This window comes from Chelon labrosus (genome assembly GCF_963514085.1).
Source record: "Chelon labrosus genome assembly, chromosome: 20".
Taxonomy (NCBI): domain Eukaryota; kingdom Metazoa; phylum Chordata; class Actinopteri; order Mugiliformes; family Mugilidae; genus Chelon; species Chelon labrosus.
This window is the reverse complement of record NC_140353.1, coordinates 1,274,300-1,292,672: the sequence shown is the minus strand read 5'-3', so window position 1 is coordinate 1,292,672 and position 18,373 is coordinate 1,274,300. Positions and strand designations below refer to the sequence as shown.

Sequence of the window (18,373 nt, the reverse complement as noted above, 5' to 3'; positions counted from 1 at the left end):
TGGGAGGCAGTTGGGAATGCATGATCGGTGTGACAAGGTGTATACTTGACTCGATGCTTGCAGGCATTACACTCAAGCAATTGACCCATGAGGTGTTCATTTTCCTGGCAGAAGTTACAGCCATTGTCAACTCACGACCGCTGGTCACAGTATCCACCGATCCAAGCTTTCAGCTCACCCTGACACCAGCTACCGTCCTTACCCAGAAGATCGGAGTTCCATCCACTCCCCCTGGCGATTTCAATGAAAAGGACCTGGCACCGTTGGAAAAACCAATGCCTCTCTGCCCTCAAGGTCGAAGGAAATGGCACTCAGAAAGGCCTAATCTTCAAGAAGGGGACCTTGTGTTGCTAAAGGATAGTCAGGTCGAGTAGAACCAATGTCCCATGGGTGTGGTGGTGAAAACCTTCCCCAGTCCTGGTGGAAAGGTTAGGAAAGTCAAAGTCAAGATCACCTTTGGAGAAGCGTGCAGAACTTACTTGAGACCCATAACGGACACCGTGCTGCTCCTGTCAGACACTAAGGACAAGGACTATGGAAAAACAATGTGATTGTGACATCTTGATGTTTAGAAATGTTTACATCTATTGCAATTGATTATGTTTATATTACTGGAAAATCTGGTTTGGTGCCATATGGAGTTAATGTTCTTTTTTTTGCATATTTGAGATGCATTTAAGTATGTACATATTCATATCACAACCAAGCATCGTAAAATTGTGTTTTATAATTTTCTTGCAGTTTCACTCTGTTGGCATTTGAAGGAAATACTCTCAATAAAGAAGACAATACGACTGTCATTTGTCCACGAGTTTATCTGTCTGCTTAGCTGAGTTCAGGTCGAACAGTGAGAGCAGAACATTCCCTGTTTACTCAAGTTTTTGATGTCCCTTTTTCTCTGTGTGGTGTCAGGAGGTCCACAGTCAGCTGTGCACCCAGAAGGCTTTGCTGCGGCGCATCATGGACGGCGTGAAGAAGAAATACTCAGACATGTACACCCTGGTCCCGGTCGACATCGACAGCCAAGTGAAGGAAGTCACAAAGTCAATGCAGCAAGTAGAAGTGAAGGTACAAATAAAAACTAATTTAGTGTTTTTTAAAATGTTGTTGAAATGATTTTCTGAGTAGTTTGATTAATCCTCTGGTTAAATTACCAACAAGTAATAAAATAATGAAAACTAATGATGCTACTGATTGATAGGGTGAAATTAAATCAGTGTAATTAGGAAAATATGTTGTCATTAATTATCATGCATAGCGCTGAGTCTGATTTACTGTAATGTAAAAGTCAGGTCTGCTAGTTTTATAGGTTGATATGTGCAGAAACAAACTACTGCTGCCATGCTGGCCATTAGCATCTGAGCTAGAGAGTCTTTGTTGAGTTCTTCTTTCAGACAGGATTAACGAAGGTTAATGGTTTGAATAAATACTCATTTATAGCAGCCCAGCTGACTCAGAGGTCGGTATGACCTGTTTGTTGATGTTTGTCCCTGGTTGGTCCGTCAGGTGGGAGTGGCGGTGGAAAAAAGTGGTCCTGTCCACAGACTGGGGGCAAAGCTGTCTGAGATCCAGGTTGGCCTAAGATCGGTTCAGAACAGACTGGAACAGAGGAGCGCCTCTGTGATCGAAGCAAAGTTCACTCAGAAGGTGGGTGGTGACCAGGAGGAGGAGGAGGAGAAGGTCTGAATCAAAACGTTGCAGCAGGATAGAAAGCAGCAAACGTTCTACGAGGGCTGAACAATGTGATTTATTATCAGCTCAGAAATCAATCCATCAACAAATAAATACAACAATTTTCTTAGGAGTGACTGCTGGTTTGTTTTTAGGTAATGTAAAATACATTTAAGTTGTTAAAAAACCCTTTTAACAGACTTTTAGACTATTATTAAGAATCTGTCAAAATATCCATCAGAAGTACATTTGTGTGTCTCAACATATCAGATACGTAGCATTTATTTATACATAAATAACTTAATTAATTAATTAATTAATACCAATGAATGTCCACCTGTATCCAGCGCGTGTGGGACGAGCTGGATGTGTGGCACTCCTGTCTGGCATCGCTGGAGGTGGACATGCAGGACTTGGAGAAGCCGGAGGAGACACTGGTCCTCACAGAAAGACTGGTGGAGGTCCAGCAGCTCCACTCTCTGCTGGCCAAACAGGCGGAGCAGAGGACCACCCTGCTCAGCAAGGTCAGGAACTCTTATTATTCTCTTTAGTACTCTCTGTACTCTTATTATCTTGTTTTTTTTTTCCTAATTCCTGGCTTATGGTTCCTCAGTTTTAATTCACCAGTTGTTATGTACACATATTTGTTTGGTGTCAAACACCAAGGATGTAATGACTGTTTTAAACCATCAAGCTTTGTATGTAAATTCAGGGAACCTTTAAAGAGTGAGGCCTCATTAAAATCTATCCTGGGTGATCTGTTCTCTAGTGTTCAGGTTAGAGTCCAGGTTTGAACACTGATCTGGTGTCAGTCCACATTGTGGAGGTGGTCTGGGACACATGTGACCTCCTTCCTTTGGTAGTGTGAACACACAATGAGTCCTGGGTCACATTAAAGACCACCTACTCAACAAGGCTGGTCTCTGGTTCATTCAGGGGAAAAAAGAAACTGAGATCAGATCTCAAGTGCTGACATGTGGAGACACATTTTAATACCAGGTGTGAACACAGGAACTTAGAGATGGACAGTTGTGAACAGATTGTCCAGGTCAGATGTTAAAGTAAGGTCTGATCGGGACCGGTTTCCTGTTTGAAATGTTTGGTAGCTGTGTACCTGTGGTCGTACAGTTGATTTAAGGTGAATCTTTCTGGTCAGATTCACGCTTGGCTCCAGGAGCATCAGGAGATGATCAAGAGCTCAAAGAGCTGGATGGTGGAGGCTCAGTCGTGGCTCTCTACACCCTGCAGCTACACCACCGCTAAATGTTTGAGCAGCCACGTTCACGCCCTGCAGGTCGGTAAAGATCAGATATTTTCCGCTGGACCTCAACTGAATGTTCCGACGTCTTTGAACACACTTCCTCTTTGTCCTGTGGTGCAGATGGTGCTGGACGATTCGGCCCAGATTCGAACCACTCTGCAGGGCTTCAGCTCAGTCCTGAAGGAAATGTCGCAGGTTTATGACATCTCAACTCTCCAGGAGCAGCTGCTCAAAACCGATCGCCAAGTGGCCGAAGTACAAGACTGCTTCACGGTTCCTCTGTCTCAGCTGGAACATGCTGCTGCTGTGAGACTTTATTATTGTTTTAGTTGTATTTGAATCTACCCTTCTGGGTGTTTTATTATTCAAATGCCTAATTATGTTTGTTAATGTCCTGGTTTTTAGGAGGTGGAGGCCATTGAGTGTGAAGTCAAGCGGATGGAGAATGACTTGTCTGAAATCAAGACCTTACTGTCCTCTCCAGAGACTTTCCCCAGCCCCAGAGAGGACAGCTTAAAGGTGAGACCTGGCATCTGTTCATGAGCTGCTCAGACAAATATAGCGTTGTTATTAATGATCATTTTCTGTTTTTCTGAATGCTCTCCTCATGTGCAGGTGGTTGAACAGAGGATCCAGTCAATGAGGAGAACGGTGGCTGAGATCCAGAAGTGTAAACCGGACCTTTGTCTTCCAGAGAAGGCAGAAGAGACTCTGACTGTCTTCACTGTCGTGGACCAGCTCCAGACACTGCTGCTGGAACTAGAGAAGGTCAGTCTATAAATCCATCAGGTATTCAGTCAGGTAGTTTAACTAGAGATTGTTGTCTCTGAACCTTCTGCTTCACTCTTTGTAGAAGGTACCAGCTCTGTTCATCCAGCTTCCTCCAACTCCAGTCCAAACTAAATCTCAGTCGGACAAACAGACGACCTCTCAACTCCAAAAATCTACTTCTGAAGAGGCTGAGGTGAGTTAGAGCTTAAGCAGAGTCTTCAGATTTACCATTTTAAAATGTAGAAAGTGTAGTAATATTATTCATAGCCGAGATTAGTTTGAGTAATAAGTGTATTTTATGATCTGTCTCTCAGCAGGGCCAGATCAGAATAGTCCACGTTGAGGAGGACATACTGAGGAGATCAGGAGCTACGCTGCAGACTGTGGAGCAGTCCTCACCTGAACAGAGACGAAGCTCCCAGGTAAGAAACACCAGCGGTTCACCGTCCTCTCGCCTCCACGTCCAACTGAGAAATGTAGAAGCAAAAAAGTTAATAAATAAAACTTTTGAATATGAGATTTCAGACGTTGCATTAACATCCGACCTGGATCAATCTGATCTCACCTGTCCACCTCTACGTCCCTGTGTCTCCACCTGGTCTTAATATAAATGTGTCTCCACCTGGTCTTAATCTAAATGTGTCTCCACATGCGTCCCCAGCCAGCTCTTGAGATCTGATCTCAGTTTGTGTGTCTGTAAATCAGCAGCGCCATCATGTGGTCAGTAGAATATTGTACCAGCTGCTGTCTCTAATGGATCTCTACCTACCGCTGGATCAGAACCATCAACAGCTGCTGGTTGACTTGGAGACATGATCCAGATGTTGGAACAAGATGGAAAGACTCTCACATGTTAAGATCTGATTTATTTTAGAGACGAAGCTCAGATTAGAACTGAACCCTGGAAGATTCCATCCTCATAGGAATCACTGCTGAGGGAAGGAAGGAAGGGAGGAATGAAGGAACGTAGAAAGGAAACAAGGAAGGAAAGAGGGAAGGAAGGGAGGAATGAAGGAGGAGAAGGAGGGAAGGAAAAGAGAAGGTGGTTGAATGAATGAGTTAAACTCCTCTTCCTCAGATCAGCCCTGTTGAGTAGGTGGTCTTTAATGTGACCCAGGACTCATTGTGTGTTCACACTACCAAAGGAAGGAGGTCACATGTGTCCCAGACCACCTCCACATGTGGACTGACACCAGATCAGTGTTCACACCTGGACTTTAAGGTGGTCTGTTGAGATCTGGTTGCTCAGGACGGATGTTAATACAACGTTGGAGACAAATCCAAAATTGTAAACTCCTCAGTAACTCACACGCATGGACACCCAGCCTGACATGTGCCATTAACCAGTCGTCCCGTTGTGTTTCCTCTGCATGTGTCATGCAACTAATTTATGTGTCAGTGTTTGTGAGTATGTGTTGAGTACATACTGTCAGAAGTGCAGGTACTGGGACACCGAGCTAACATGAGCAGACCTTACTCCACATCAGAGGCGTTGTAGCTTCGGTTAGCGTCCTCTGATCGAGCTCCCTGTCCCAGATATTTGCTTTTGACTCCCGCCTCCTCGCGACTCTGCACATGAGCATGTTTTACGTGTCAGCAGCGGGAGCATCCAGGCGTGCTCCGGGCTCAAGAAGCCAGACAGAATTCAGGGAGTGAGCAGCAGAGAGTGGACCATGGTGGAGGAGGTCTTATGTGGTGGCTCTGGGATACTTTCCTGAGCATTTCACCAGAGGTAACGAAGACCGAGAGCCGCTCTTCTCTGTACTTTTTCTTCTTTATTTATTTTTTTTATTTGGAGTTCCTTGTGACCCAGGGTCGTGCACGATTAGTAACATTCCATAACGATGTGAAACTCTCATGATTGATGGCACACCTGAGACCATATGACTGATCCTGACGTCACAAGCCCCAACAATCCAGAACTCTCTGACTAATCTCTGACCTGAGTCCTTCCACCTTCCTCCCCTCCATTACCATCTCCCTACTCATCATATTACATCCCCCATCCTGCACACGCCTCCAGCTCTCCTCTTTAACGCTGTCTGGGTGTTGTTCTTCCTCTAGAGGGCGCTATCAGCCTGTCTAATCCGTCTGACAGCACTGGGCAGTTAGGGTTGCTTTTATTTTTTATTTTCTCTCGCAGCAATTTTGGTTTAGTTGTTATAATTTATACTATTGTTGCTGCCAGGGGCCTCTGGTTGTCTCAGGAGAGTCTGAAGCTGCCGGCGGAAAAAGCACTGAACAAACTGCACGAGATGAAAAGGTAACTGAACTCTGAAATGATCTTACTGTCAGTAATGAAAGGAGCTCAATAACAAGAATCATTTCATCATTAAAAGGTTGAAGGAGACGGTGTAGAAAATGTAGTAAAGATGTACATTTATAAAAAATGACATGCAGCAAACATCTGACCAGCCTGGAGTCAAACTATATTAATATCTGCATTATTCATTTAGACGTTGCATTTGTTGGCAATAATACAAGATCTGAAATGTCTCCAGCGTCATCTTTTAATTATTCCTGATTATAAAGTTGGTGAACCATTTGTCCGTGTACATTTACATTATTGAGGGAAGGTTTTATTTGTTGTACGAGCTAACTTCCTTAACATCATGTGACATAATTCTTTAACAGAGTGTACGAGTAACTGTGTGACGAACCTGCGGACACTAAATGATGGATGTTTTTAACTTGACTGACCGACTGATCTTCTAACCCTGCTCATGTTTCTTCAGGATGTTGAGGGCCCCACAGAAGCAAGTCCATCCGAAGCTTTATCAAAACCCCTGGGCACAGTCACAACCCAGTCACTGTCAGAGAGCATGGTAAACACGTCCTCCACATCCAGCTCTGGCTCCCAGCAGAGATGTGTAGTCTCCTAGATCTAGAGCTTTCACTTCCTCTCGACGCCTCAAGGCTGGATTTGAATAAACCTCGTCATTTATTTTCTGAAACCCATCCTTGAACTTCCAACGTCTTCTAGAAACCACGTGTTCCTAGATGTAGAACTTTCAGTTCCTCTCGTCGTCTCAAAGTCTCGAACTTCTCCCAGACTTGGCTGGATTCATCTGCTTCTAACTGAATAAACCTTCTCATTTATCATCTGAAACCTATTCTACAACCTCCAGTGTCTTCTAGAAACCATGTGTTCCTACATCTAGAACTTTAACTTCCTCTCGTCGTGTCAGAGCCTAGAACTACTTCCAGAGTTGTTTCCAAAAATCTCCTCAAAGCAAGGCTGGGTTCGACTGCTTCTTATCAAATAAACCTTGTCATTTATCTTCTGAAACTCATCTAGAAACGATGATCTAGAGCTTTCACTTCTCGAAGTCTAGCACGACTTCCAGAGTTGGGCTAGATTCGACTGCCTGTTATCGAATAAACCTCAGAGTTGTCATTTATTTGTGTTACAGAATTAAAGCCTAACTCTCATACAGACAAAACTTCTATATTAACACACTTCACGACTCCTCGTATATTCTACAACATGGATTCCTTCCTTACCAGTCTTTCTAAGATGTCCTCTAGATGTCTAGAGCATCTACCAAATTCTTCCTAGACCAAAGATGTTTACCGCCCACAGTATTTTAACACTAGAACGTATAAGCTGCCTAATGTTTGATCTAGCTGAAGCTCTCATCACATTTTTCTAGAGCCAAAGCTTTTTTTCTCAAACTCAAAACATCTTCTAGCTTAAAACCTTTTTAGTCTCGTCTCAGAATCCAGCCTTAATTTCCTCCTCTAGAGCCTTCTAGAACAAACGCTGCAACCTTCTGACACTTCTAGACGACTAGAGCACATTTAAAACCAGAGACTGGAAATGTTAAACCGTCAGTGCATTTACATGGCGGAGGACTACGCGTGTCCACTCCTGACAACTGTGGACGTTTTGTTTACATTTACATTTTCAGTGTTTCTTGCTGCGTTTAAAAAAAATAAAAATAAAAAATAAAACGCAGAAAAAGATTGAAGTCATTAAACCAAAGAGTTTAGTTGTGTGTTTACGTGAAGGGTTACTGAGCGCCTCTTCTGTCGACTCCGCTGAGATGTGGCTGGTGTCTGACGGTCTGTGTGGAGCCTTTCATTCTGCTGTTTTTATAACGTGTATTAATAGACGCATCCTGTGAGCCATGTTTTTATTATGTATCGTACAGAGAACGCTGATTTCAAGTTGTTTTCATTTGCTCTCTGGTTTCATTTACCAGCACACAGAGCAGACACCTGTTCAAATAAACCATTTATACTTCCAGAAACAAAGTGGAGTGTGTTGTTTACAGAGCGTCCTGCTGCAGGAGAGCGTCCTCAGCTTTTATACTTTCAAGTTTTTCCCTTTTTTTAAGACGAATGTCGGCCATGAAAATGCACCGGTTTGATGTGAGTCCTGATTAACACGCCGCTGTCGGCAGGTGAAAACGACGCCACTCACAACTTGGTTTGATTCAAGCTTCGTTTATACGACGTCCTCAAAGGATCAGTTATTCCACTCAGGAAATAATAAATTGATGGAGGAGTTTCACCTGAACGCAGCCTCACGTCTCAATGCATGTTCTGTACCACACTGTTCCTCTTCTGTCTTTGTCACTCTGTCTGCATATAAAACCACAAATAAACCCTGGACAGTGATCCACTCGTCCGTCTCTCTGTGTCTGTGTCCGGAGGTCACGATGGGACAGGTGGGGGGGGGCATGACAGCAGTTTCTATCCACATTCACACGGAGGATCTCAAAGAGCAGCGAGGTAGACGGTGATATCTGCATCTGCAAACATCTGCACAGTGTTCCAGCATGACCCACGTCCTCCTAACCCTCTAACCATGCAGAGGTGATTGAGATGATTCAACTCCTGCTAAATAACCACATACTTAACTCCTCAACTGGTTTTACGAGAGTTTGCAGTTTGATTTGATTCGTTTGCTGCTGCTCTGGTCTCAGTTCAAAATCCGTATTAATACAATGAAAGTCCAACAATGAATCATCCGCCTTTAATTCATTTAGTTGCTCAGAGATTAATATTTTATTTGCTTTGAGACACAATTAAATTTAAATTCCTCTCTTCTGATTGTTTCAAACATAATTGAAATCATTCCAATGTCCACATGTAACCCAGCTGACTGGTTTGACATGTAAAGAGTGTGACATTCCTCTCCAGCTGCTTGCACACGGCTCAGACATGTTTCATTTACAATGAACCTAAAAATAAGGAAGCAGATTAAGGGAAATGAAAGGCCCTAGCTGCAGGACAATAAAACCAAGATGAGTCAACAAAACAAACGATCAGCGACTACAAACAGTCTGAGGAGGAAGCCGGGAGGTGCTTGTTTTCCGTGCCCTGCCTCGGCTCCACCCCTGCAGCCTGAGGCCTCTCTTCTTTCTGTCACCCTGTCACTGCTCCAGGAAGTGGTTTCTGCCACAGGTGGGTGGAGCAGCGAGAGGGAAAAGAAAGATCAGTGACGGAGAGATAACCGGGCAAACTGGACGTGATAGAGAGACAGAGAGGGAGTCAGTCGTCGTTTACTCAGACTGGTTTCAGAGCCGCCCCCCTCCTCCTCCTTCTCTCTCCTTCTTCTCTCCTCTACCTGTGACCCTGGAGCAGAGACGCTCAGCCGGGTGTGTTGTGTTTGTGTCCCAGGGGTCGGAGGAGTCCCAGCCTGGGCCCCGCCCCCGACAAGGCGCCCTCCATGTGTGTCTGGAGAGGGTCGGCCAGCTGGAGCTGTGGCTGCAGGACGCCCAGAGGAGCCGAGCGTCTGCCGGGGGTTCAACCACCACCATGCAGGACAGCGTGGAGCAGCAACTCCTCACCTGCCAGGTAAGCCCCGCCCACTCAGGGTCCAGGACACTCCCAGGATCTGCAGGTGAAAAGTGGGCTCCTTCTAAAAGCACATATAGATACAGTTTAAATAAAAAAGGACCTGCTGGTTTTAAAAGTCATTAATGTAAAAGAAGTTAACAATCGTGACTGTTTCCTCATTTTAAACTTTTAAAAGCTTCACAGAGTTGAATCTAAATCTCCTTTAGAGATTTAGATCTGCAGGAACTGCAGGAACTGAGAGATGCATCAGCTTTTTATTAATTCATCAGGTTAAATTCAAAGTCTGTAGATAAATGACAATCACCTGAAGGACCCCTCCAGGTTTTCATTGTGGCCCCTTGAGTGGACCGCGAACCACAGATTGAGAACGGCAACTATGTGCACAGAGGGTGGTGCGTTCACTGTTTCGTATCTTGTTTAAATAGATTTAAAAAATACTCCCTCCTCCTCCTTTGTGGAGTTTTGCGAAAATAATTGAGATTTAATTGAAGTTCTTTGTGTTTTATTATTTTTATCTTATTTGTTTTTTTGATTTGATTGATTTAAAACTGATCCGAAGTCTTCCCCCTCCTCCTCCTCCTCCTCCTCCTCCTCCTCCACCTCCTCCTACTCCACCACCGTCAGCTATAAATAATAATAACAATACCAGTCATAGCTTTCTGTGCACATCACATTTAAAGTTGCACAATAACCAGCTCCTGTCAGCTCAGTTAAGAAACAATTATTTCACGTCTGCATCTGGCTGCAGGACACACATCAACGCTGAAGTCTCAGACAAGTTTGCATCTGTGTGAACGTACAAAAAAAAGCGAAATAATGTGCGATTAATCGAGCTCTAGTTTGACGGTGTGATTTAAAATCGTGTGTGTGCTTCAGTCAGTCGTCATGTCGTCACAGGCTCCAGCGTTTGTTTCCTCCCAGGATTCCCTCCCCGCCGTCCCGCCGTCCCTGAGAGCGTAACCCGAGCCTCCATTAAAGTTTCAGAGCTTGAACACCGTCCCACGGTCACACGTCACATTTGAATGAAGCTTTGTTGGATAAACAAACCGACGCTGATCCCATTCAAATGTCCTGAAAGAGACGCCTCATGTGTGTTCACCTCTGAGACGTCACCTACTGAGCTCAATCTATTTGAATGGGTTTCACTACACCAGAGTCACAGAGAGCGGGAAAAGAGGTCAAAGAGGTCGTAAAAGTTTAATAACGGCGTAAAAAGAAAATGAAACGGTCCAAAGTGAGACTCCAGATAATGATTTAAAACACTATCTGGCTTGAGTTCTTCTACTAAATAACTGCAGTCAGTACGGTGGATGTGTATTTAACGTAAAAGTCTTATATTATTGTTGACTTAGAGTAATGGAAGTGTAAACACTGAGCAGCGAAAGGAGTCAAAGCTCATTAAAGGACAGATGCTGAAAGAAGTATCACCATGTCACAAGTGTAACTGCTAAAAGGGACAATTAGGGATTTAAAAATAATATCACTGAAAAGAGTTTAAGAGAACTGAAGTGTACTCGTTGAAAGAAGTATAAGTGAAAGTAAATGAACTAAAATCAAAAACTGAAACTGACCCTTTAATGAACAGGAGATGTTTCTGGAGATCGAGCAGAAGGTTTCCAGTCTCTCGGCGCTCGGCCCGGCCGCCGACCCCCAGAATGAACCGGGAGCTGTGGGGTCCCAGCAGGAGGCGGCCGAGCTCCTCGCCTCCAAACTGGAGCTCCTGAAGACAAACCTGGTGTCCTTCCAGCAGCTGCTGCAGGACAGACAGGAAGAGGAGAGGACGAGGAGCCACTCAGAGCCACAGCAGCAGGTATCAGACGAAGCTTTTATTGATTCACCATCAACTATGAACCACACGGTGACTTACTTGACTGAGTCTGATTTTATACATGGTCTTTGATACCATGGTGTTACTAGAGATAACAAACACAGTGAGGCCATGTAGTAGTCATAGGTAGCTTTACACTAATATAGAACATGTTTCACTGGGGAGTTACATGTGTGAACAACATGGATTGTATAATGATCACAATGGTAGAATGTGATGATGTCCAGGCTAAATAAAATGTCCAAAGGTTGAATTGTGTGTACGTTGCCTCCTGTAGTGGAATCAGTAGGATGTTGTAGCCAGATTCCCTTTCAAGAGGTAAAAACCCAACGTGGAACACTTTGGGTTCTTTGGTTCTCCATATGTCCAGATGGAGAGTGGGCCTGGTTCTATTTATGCTGAATGAGTTCAGAATGATATCATTGCTATCAGGGTGTTTTCTACGATCTAATCTAGAAGACGTTTTAGTTTATCACTTATTAATCAGACACAACGTTACTGACACTGGGAATAAACAGTGTTTTTATTGGACGTGATTCTACCGTTGGTTTGAATGTGCTGACTTGTAGTTTATTGAGGAGGGTAACGGCTGAATGTGTACGTGTGGTGAAACCACTGGTTAATCATTAACAGGTTTGCAAACAAACCGTCAGAGGCTCAGCAGCACGTCGTCAGTGGTGTCGCTCTCAGCGGAAGTTTTTTATTTTAAAAACGTGGCCAGGCTGAAGATCTGAACGTTTAATTATCAACCTCTACAGTTAAGACAAACTCGTTTTAGTTCTGGGGCCACATACGGGACAGTTTGACCTCAAGGGTCCTGGACCAGTAACACAGTAGTGTATTAACCTAGAAATAACAACAACTCCACATATTTACCTTGTTTTAGTGCAAAGAAGTTTATTATGAAAGTGTTTACATTTAATGAACTGCACTATTACAATGCATGTAAAGAACAACCGGACATTTCTTAAGAAAAAGAAGAAGTGCAATGTATAGTTCTATGTCTCAGTGTCGCCTTATGTCCACAACTCTTACTAAACCTGTGTGAACCCAAAGGACAGCACTTACTGTTAGTTAATGTCTTCAATGTCATTTTGCACATTTCGCATGTTTTGTTTCTTCATCGTGTGTTCTTCTTCTCAGCCGTCAGCCCGTCAGACAGAGCGCCACCTTGAGTCAAAGCTGAAGCGCAGCAGCAGCGTCCAGGAGATCTTCTCATCTCCAAGAAACAAGCTGCTGAGACAGAGCAGCCTGCAGCAGCAGAAGGTACCAGACCGGATCGGGTTTAGATTAAAGGTCGCATAAACCAGACACTTTAGGAGCTGTTTTAAAACATCACAGGACTTTAAACATCTGGAACATCCGTCCTGTTGATGAGTTGTGTTTGTGTGGAGCAGGAGTTGGAGCAGGAGCTGACGGAGCAGAGAGGACTGACCCAGGCCATCGCCAGGCAGGGCAGCAGAGCTCGCCTCTGCAGCCACGAACCGGAGGAGGAGCAGGAGGAGGAGGAGGACCAGCCGTTACCAAGGCAACGCTCTCTTTCATCCCTCTGCATCGTTCAGAGTTTACACTATCAGTTCATCTTAAACCACTACAACTTTAGTTTGTTTGCTTTTCTAGAGACTAAACGGAGAAAACACAAGAACCTTTAACAGAGACAATAAAACATTTAGTCAGAGATTCATCACATTTACAACAGAGAGAAAGAACCAATGAAGAGATGAGAGAAAATGAGATAGAAATAAATAAAGAATAACAAGAAAATGAAAGAGAGAGAGAACAAAAAGATAAAAAAAGCAAGACAGAAAAATAGAGAGAAAACACAGAGAATGGAAGAATAATGAAGAAAGAATATAAATGAAAGACAAGTTGACAGATAAAGGATTGAAAGAAAGAAAGAAAGTTGGCAGAAATGACAATGAGATAGATAGAATAAAAAAGATAAACAGTAACAAAAGAAAGCTAATAATGAAAAGAAAAAGAGCAGATGAAAGAAAGGAAATGAAACAAAGACAGAAAAGACAGAGTGATAAGGAATAATCCATGAAGAGAGGCTGCGAAAGAAAAGAAAGACAGAATGAAAGAAAGAGAAAGAATTAAAGACAGACGAATGTGGAGTTAATGTCCCTCTCCCTCGTCTCTCCTCCAGGTCGTCCCCCGCTGAGTCCGATGTGGACGAGGACTCTGCTCGAAGGAAGTGGGACCATCTTCACAGCCGGCTGCTGTCTCTGGAGGAGAGACGCCGTCTTCCTCCGTCCGAGGTGAGGCCTCCTCCTCCTCCTCCTTTTCCTCCTCCTTCTCCTTCCTCCTCCTCCTTTTCCTCCTCCTTCTCCTTCCTCCTCCTCCTCCTCCTCCTCCTCCTCCTCCACCTCCTCCTCCTCTTCCTTCTCCTCCTCCATCGCTGCCGGCGGCTTCATTATCACGTTTCAGATACAAAAGAGAAACAGGAGAGAAATGGGTGCTGTCTCCTGCTTGATTATCACCTCCTTTGAGCCGTGGACGGTGGGACTCCCGCAGGGCCTGATTAGAGCCTCTCCCTCTCTCTTTCTCTCTCCCTCTCTCCCTCTCTCTCCCTATCTCTCCCTCTCTCCCTCCCTCTCTCTCTCTCTGAAGGTGACAGACTCATCGGGGCAGAGCGCTGATGGAACAGCAGGAAGCATGATTGGTACAAAAAGCCTGAAAGAGCTGCAGAGCCACATCAGCCGTCTGAGAGAGCTGGGCCTCTGGTCTGCAGAGCTCCTGAACCAGGTGAGGAGCAGAGCTGGAGACGTTTACCTTCACTACGCCCAGAGAGGAACCAGGGTCACAACACCTGGTCACTAGGATTCAACTACTGACTACAACCACCCTGGTGTTTACATGAGTCTGCAGAATAATGATGAATGAAACAGAAATATTATACTTGTGTATTTGTTTATACAAGAGAATGAATCAAGATGTTAAAGTGAGTCAGTGTCTGGGGAAGACAGAGTATGAAAGAATGACGAGAGAGAAAATTAGAGAAAGAAGGAACAAATATTAAAGAAAGACGGAATATGAACAAAGAAAGAATAGAAAGGAGTGACAGAGACAGAAAATCCAAGAAAGGAAGAAAGAAAGAAAGAATGAAGATAGAAGAATGACAGAGAGAAAGAATAAAGAGAAAGTGAAAGGACAGACAGAAAAAGATAAAGACAAGACAGAGATAGAAAGAAAGAAAGAAAGAAAGAAAGAACAGAAAAGAATAACAGAGACAAAGAAATAAAGAGAGAAGATTAAAGAAAGGAACTAAGAAAGAAAGAATATTAAAGAATGAGAAAGAATAGATGCAGTTCCTGTATCGTCCACTAGAGGCTCCATCAGTCAACCCATAGACCTCCATGTTAAAATCTCTCCATCTCTTTTATTTACAGTCTGTGGTGGACAGCCTGCTACTGAAACTGTCCCCTACTCTAGAGACAGTTTCTTAACTCAGGACAACTTTACGTGGGTCATTTTTAATAAACCAAATGACCTAAAGGTATAAAGTTGTTCAGAGTTAAGAGCGAGGCTGCTTTGAGTTTTTCACATTGAAAGGTGAAGAATGAACTCCAAACAGAATCTGGTCTCGTTTCAAACTGCTGCTCCTCAGATGAAATCTTTTCCTCCTTTCATCGCTCACCGGAGGACGCCCAGCGTGACATGACGCTTAATAACAAGGAAACAAACATGAAAGAAGAGTGAAGCACAGCAGAGATCTTCCTCCTCCTCCTCCTCTTCCTCCTGTTTCATGTTTTTAGAAAGTTCTGACTCAAGATGCAGCAACTTTTCTCCTTTTCCTACTTTCTTCAGTCCTGTTGGGACAAACCTCTGAACTTTCTGATCCTTCCTGATATCTCTACGTCTGGTTCCAGGCGTCTCCTGAGCCGAGCCGCCTGACGACGCTGGACGAGGGTTTGTTTCATGTGTTGCACGGAGCGTCCTTGTCCCTGTCCTCCATCACCGACCTGCTGCACTCACCCGTCCAGACGACAGGTGAAGAAGACGCTCAGCTGGAGCTGCTGCAGCTGCAGGTGAGTCGAGACAAACGTGGAGGTCGACTGGTTCACATCGTTCACGTTTTGATTCTGGTTTAAGATGAAGTGGGGAAGAAGTCATCCAGGTCACGTTGCATCCAAAACTGCATCACTGTTAACGTTTAGAACAGAAAGAAAGAACGAATGAGTGGATGAAAGAAAGAATGACAGTGAGAGAGAGAGAAAGAAACAAAGAATAAAAAAGAAGGATATAAATCCAGAAATAGAAAAAAGAAAGGCAGATGACAGAAAGGAGGAAAGACAGTGATGCAGAGATGAAGAATAAAAGAAAGATGACAAAAAGAAGCAATGACAGTGAGAAAGAAACAATGAAAGAAAGAAAAAACTTGACAAAAAGAATGACGGTGAGAAAGAAAGACAGAATAAAAGAAAGACAGAAACATAGAAAGACTGAGAAAGGACATAGAGAAAGAGAATAAAAGAAAGACAGAAAGACAGTGAAACAAGAAAGAAAGAAAGATAGAAAGACAGCATCCCTCCAGAGGAAACAGAGCGCTAACAGATGATGGATGGATTTCTTCCAGAGTCTCTCAGCAGAGACGGTCTCCCTCAGCAGCGAGCTGGTGTCCCAGGGGTCAAAGGTCAGCCGGGTCCTGGGCTCAGAGCGCGTTCAGCAGTGTTTGGACGACCTCTGCAGACTCCTCCCCTCGGTCCTGGACGCGCTGACGTCCAGAGAGCAGCGGCTCAGAGACGTTCAGGAGGACGCTGCAGAGAAACAGGTTTCACCTTTAAAACCTCCAACGTTTCCATCAGATCATCTGAGTCTGGTTCAGTAACTCACCTCTAACCAACAGAGACGCCTCCAGCAGCTGCATGCAGCCGTCGCCTCTAACCTCCTGACTAACGGCCTTAACCAACAACCACAGGTACTGTTACCATGGAGACGGGCTGCTTGTGTCACTCAAAAAACATCTGTTTATCTATTTTAAAGGAATTAAACCCAGTATTTTTAGTTTAGTTTACAGAAGACATAAGTTAAGACAGAGTGGGACGCCAGTGACTGGAGGTTGTCCATTTTTAAAGTGTTCATACCCTCCTCAACCACCACACAACACACAATAGAATATTAGACAAAAAAAACATCATCTCCAGACTTTAAACATTTAACTTCATAGACAGAGGTCGAGTTAATCAGCGTCGCTCTGCTGATCACGTTCACTGATCCTTTTAATCCATTTTAACATGATGCTCTAACCAGTTTAGGGCCAGAAGTCATTTATCAGCTCCTCAGTGTTTCCTCCATCACAGTCAACATGTGTTTGTTCTCCAACCAGGCTGGAGCTCAGATGCAGGAGTCTCTGCAGCAGCAGGTGGAGCAGGTGAACTCCCTCCTGGAGGAGGCTGAACGACACCACCTCCCTGCTTCGGTGCTCCAGGAGGCCACACAGCTGCAGGTATGTTGCCGTGGTGTTCAGACATTTAGTCGTGCTGATAAAACACTGAGTGGTTCTAATGTGCAGGCGGAGCTGGACACTGCTCTGGGTGGAGTTTGTTCGCGCCGCCAGCAGCTGAAGAGCAGCGAGGAGCTGCAGCAGCAGTACGAGCGGCTGCTCCACAGCCTGCAGGAGCTGCTCCGTCTGGGCTCTGAACGCCTCGCTCAGCAGCCTGACATGGAGCTCCACGGCAGGGCTCAGCTCCACGGCAGGGCTCAGCTCCACGGCAGGGCTCAGCTCCACAGCAGGGCTCAGCTCCAGCAGCAGCTCTGCAGCCATACGGTCAGTGTCAAGATAAAAACATGTTTCCTTCAAAACCAGACGGTAAAAGGTGATTCTCAACGTGTGGTGTGATCTGATTCAGAAGTTCTTCCAGTTCCTGGGCCATCACTTTCACATCCTGCAGTACTTGACCGACAGAGTCCCAGACGGCGCCCTCCAGAGGTGGGAGGGTGTGGTGACGGGACTGCAGGACGAGGTGCTCCGACTGCAGCAGCACGGCCTGGACGAAGGGACCAGGATGGAGGAGACATTACAGGTAGGACATGAACCACAGTTTAATTCTCTTTATTTTATTATAAAACCAGTATAAATATAAATTATATCCCCTTTATAAAAGGTTTTCCATCTCTGATTCAATTTAGAAGAGTTGTCTTTTAAAGGAGAGCTTGTATTTTCTTTTTCCAGCAGTTAATTTCTTTAACGTGAAGCAAAGTGTCTATAAAACTGTCAGAAATTAATCAGCTAGTGTATTTTAGTTTAAACCGTCTGAGACCAGTTATCAGATGATTAACAGCCATTAAAAGCATCAGAGTCATTATAATCAGCTTTCATGAAACAAGAGAAACTGGACTTGTTGAGTTTCTAGAAGACGTTTCCTCCAAGCCTTGACACCTAAAAGACAGGTGAGGGGGTTGGGGTTTAAACAGGAACGTCTGTGGGAGGGGTCCACCTGAAACTCAGATCACTAGAGTCTGTTAACGACCTGATACTCACCTGGACCTGGAGGAACGTGTCTTGATCCTGAAGGAGCTACCTGGATGTTTAGTGAAAGCAGAAACTCTACAAGTCCAGTTTCTCTTGTTTTCACATGTTTTTTGTAGATGAGGGTGAAAGGTAAGGATAAAAAAATCAGTCTTTGTCTCGAACGATTTGTCTCAGGTGTGGTCGCAGTGGGACGAGGACAGCTCCTGGTTGGACTCCCTGCTGAGACACATCGAGGCCTCGTCTCCGAAGACGGACGACGAGCAGCCGACAGAGAAGCTTTCTGTCTACAAGGTGAATTTTATTAATTAGTGTGTTCTTTCTGACGATCTCATTCACCGACAGTAGGACTCAGCGCTCCCCTCCCCCTCCTCCTCCTTCTCTCCCCCTCCTTCTCTCCCCCTCTCCTCCCTCTCTCTCTCTTTTCATGCTGCACTTTGGACATTGCACTCAAAACCTAATTGGCTCAATTAAATGCAGCCCATGGGTTGTTTTCTGTAGGGGTACGCGATGTTCCTCTGCTCTGATGCGGGTTATTAGCCCGAGCAGAGACCCTCCGACT

General features: G+C 44.6%; 1 protein-coding gene across 7 annotated transcripts in view; it reads left to right on the top strand.

Moving 5' to 3' along the window:
- Positions 1–18,373, top strand: part of syne2b (spectrin repeat containing, nuclear envelope 2b) — a 106,409-nt gene that overhangs the window by 55,204 nt on the left and 32,832 nt on the right. For 5 of the 7 annotated variants that reach the window (XM_084569484.1, XM_084569482.1, XM_084569483.1 and 2 more), the window contains 21 exons: positions 913–1,068; positions 1,507–1,647; positions 2,019–2,195; positions 2,828–2,965; positions 3,053–3,238; positions 3,338–3,451; positions 3,548–3,700; positions 3,786–3,896; positions 4,018–4,125; positions 9,332–9,508; positions 11,097–11,321; positions 12,483–12,605; positions 12,737–12,867; positions 13,489–13,600; positions 13,953–14,087; positions 15,212–15,370; positions 15,919–16,113; positions 16,189–16,260; positions 16,669–17,109; positions 17,192–17,365; positions 17,989–18,105. In XM_084569484.1, the coding sequence (XP_084425610.1) occupies positions 913–1,068; positions 1,507–1,647; positions 2,019–2,195; positions 2,828–2,965; positions 3,053–3,238; positions 3,338–3,451; positions 3,548–3,700; positions 3,786–3,896; positions 4,018–4,125; positions 9,332–9,508; positions 11,097–11,321; positions 12,483–12,605; positions 12,737–12,867; positions 13,489–13,600; positions 13,953–14,087; positions 15,212–15,370; positions 15,919–16,113; positions 16,189–16,260; positions 16,669–17,109; positions 17,192–17,365; positions 17,989–18,105 (3,345 nt within the window). The remainder of the gene's footprint in view (positions 1–912; positions 1,069–1,506; positions 1,648–2,018; positions 2,196–2,827; positions 2,966–3,052; positions 3,239–3,337; positions 3,452–3,547; positions 3,701–3,785; positions 3,897–4,017; positions 4,126–9,331; positions 9,509–11,096; positions 11,322–12,482; positions 12,606–12,736; positions 12,868–13,488; positions 13,601–13,952; positions 14,088–15,211; positions 15,371–15,918; positions 16,114–16,188; positions 16,261–16,668; positions 17,110–17,191; positions 17,366–17,988; positions 18,106–18,373) is intronic. The other 2 variants (XM_084569480.1, XM_084569479.1) reach the window with 2 other exon arrangements.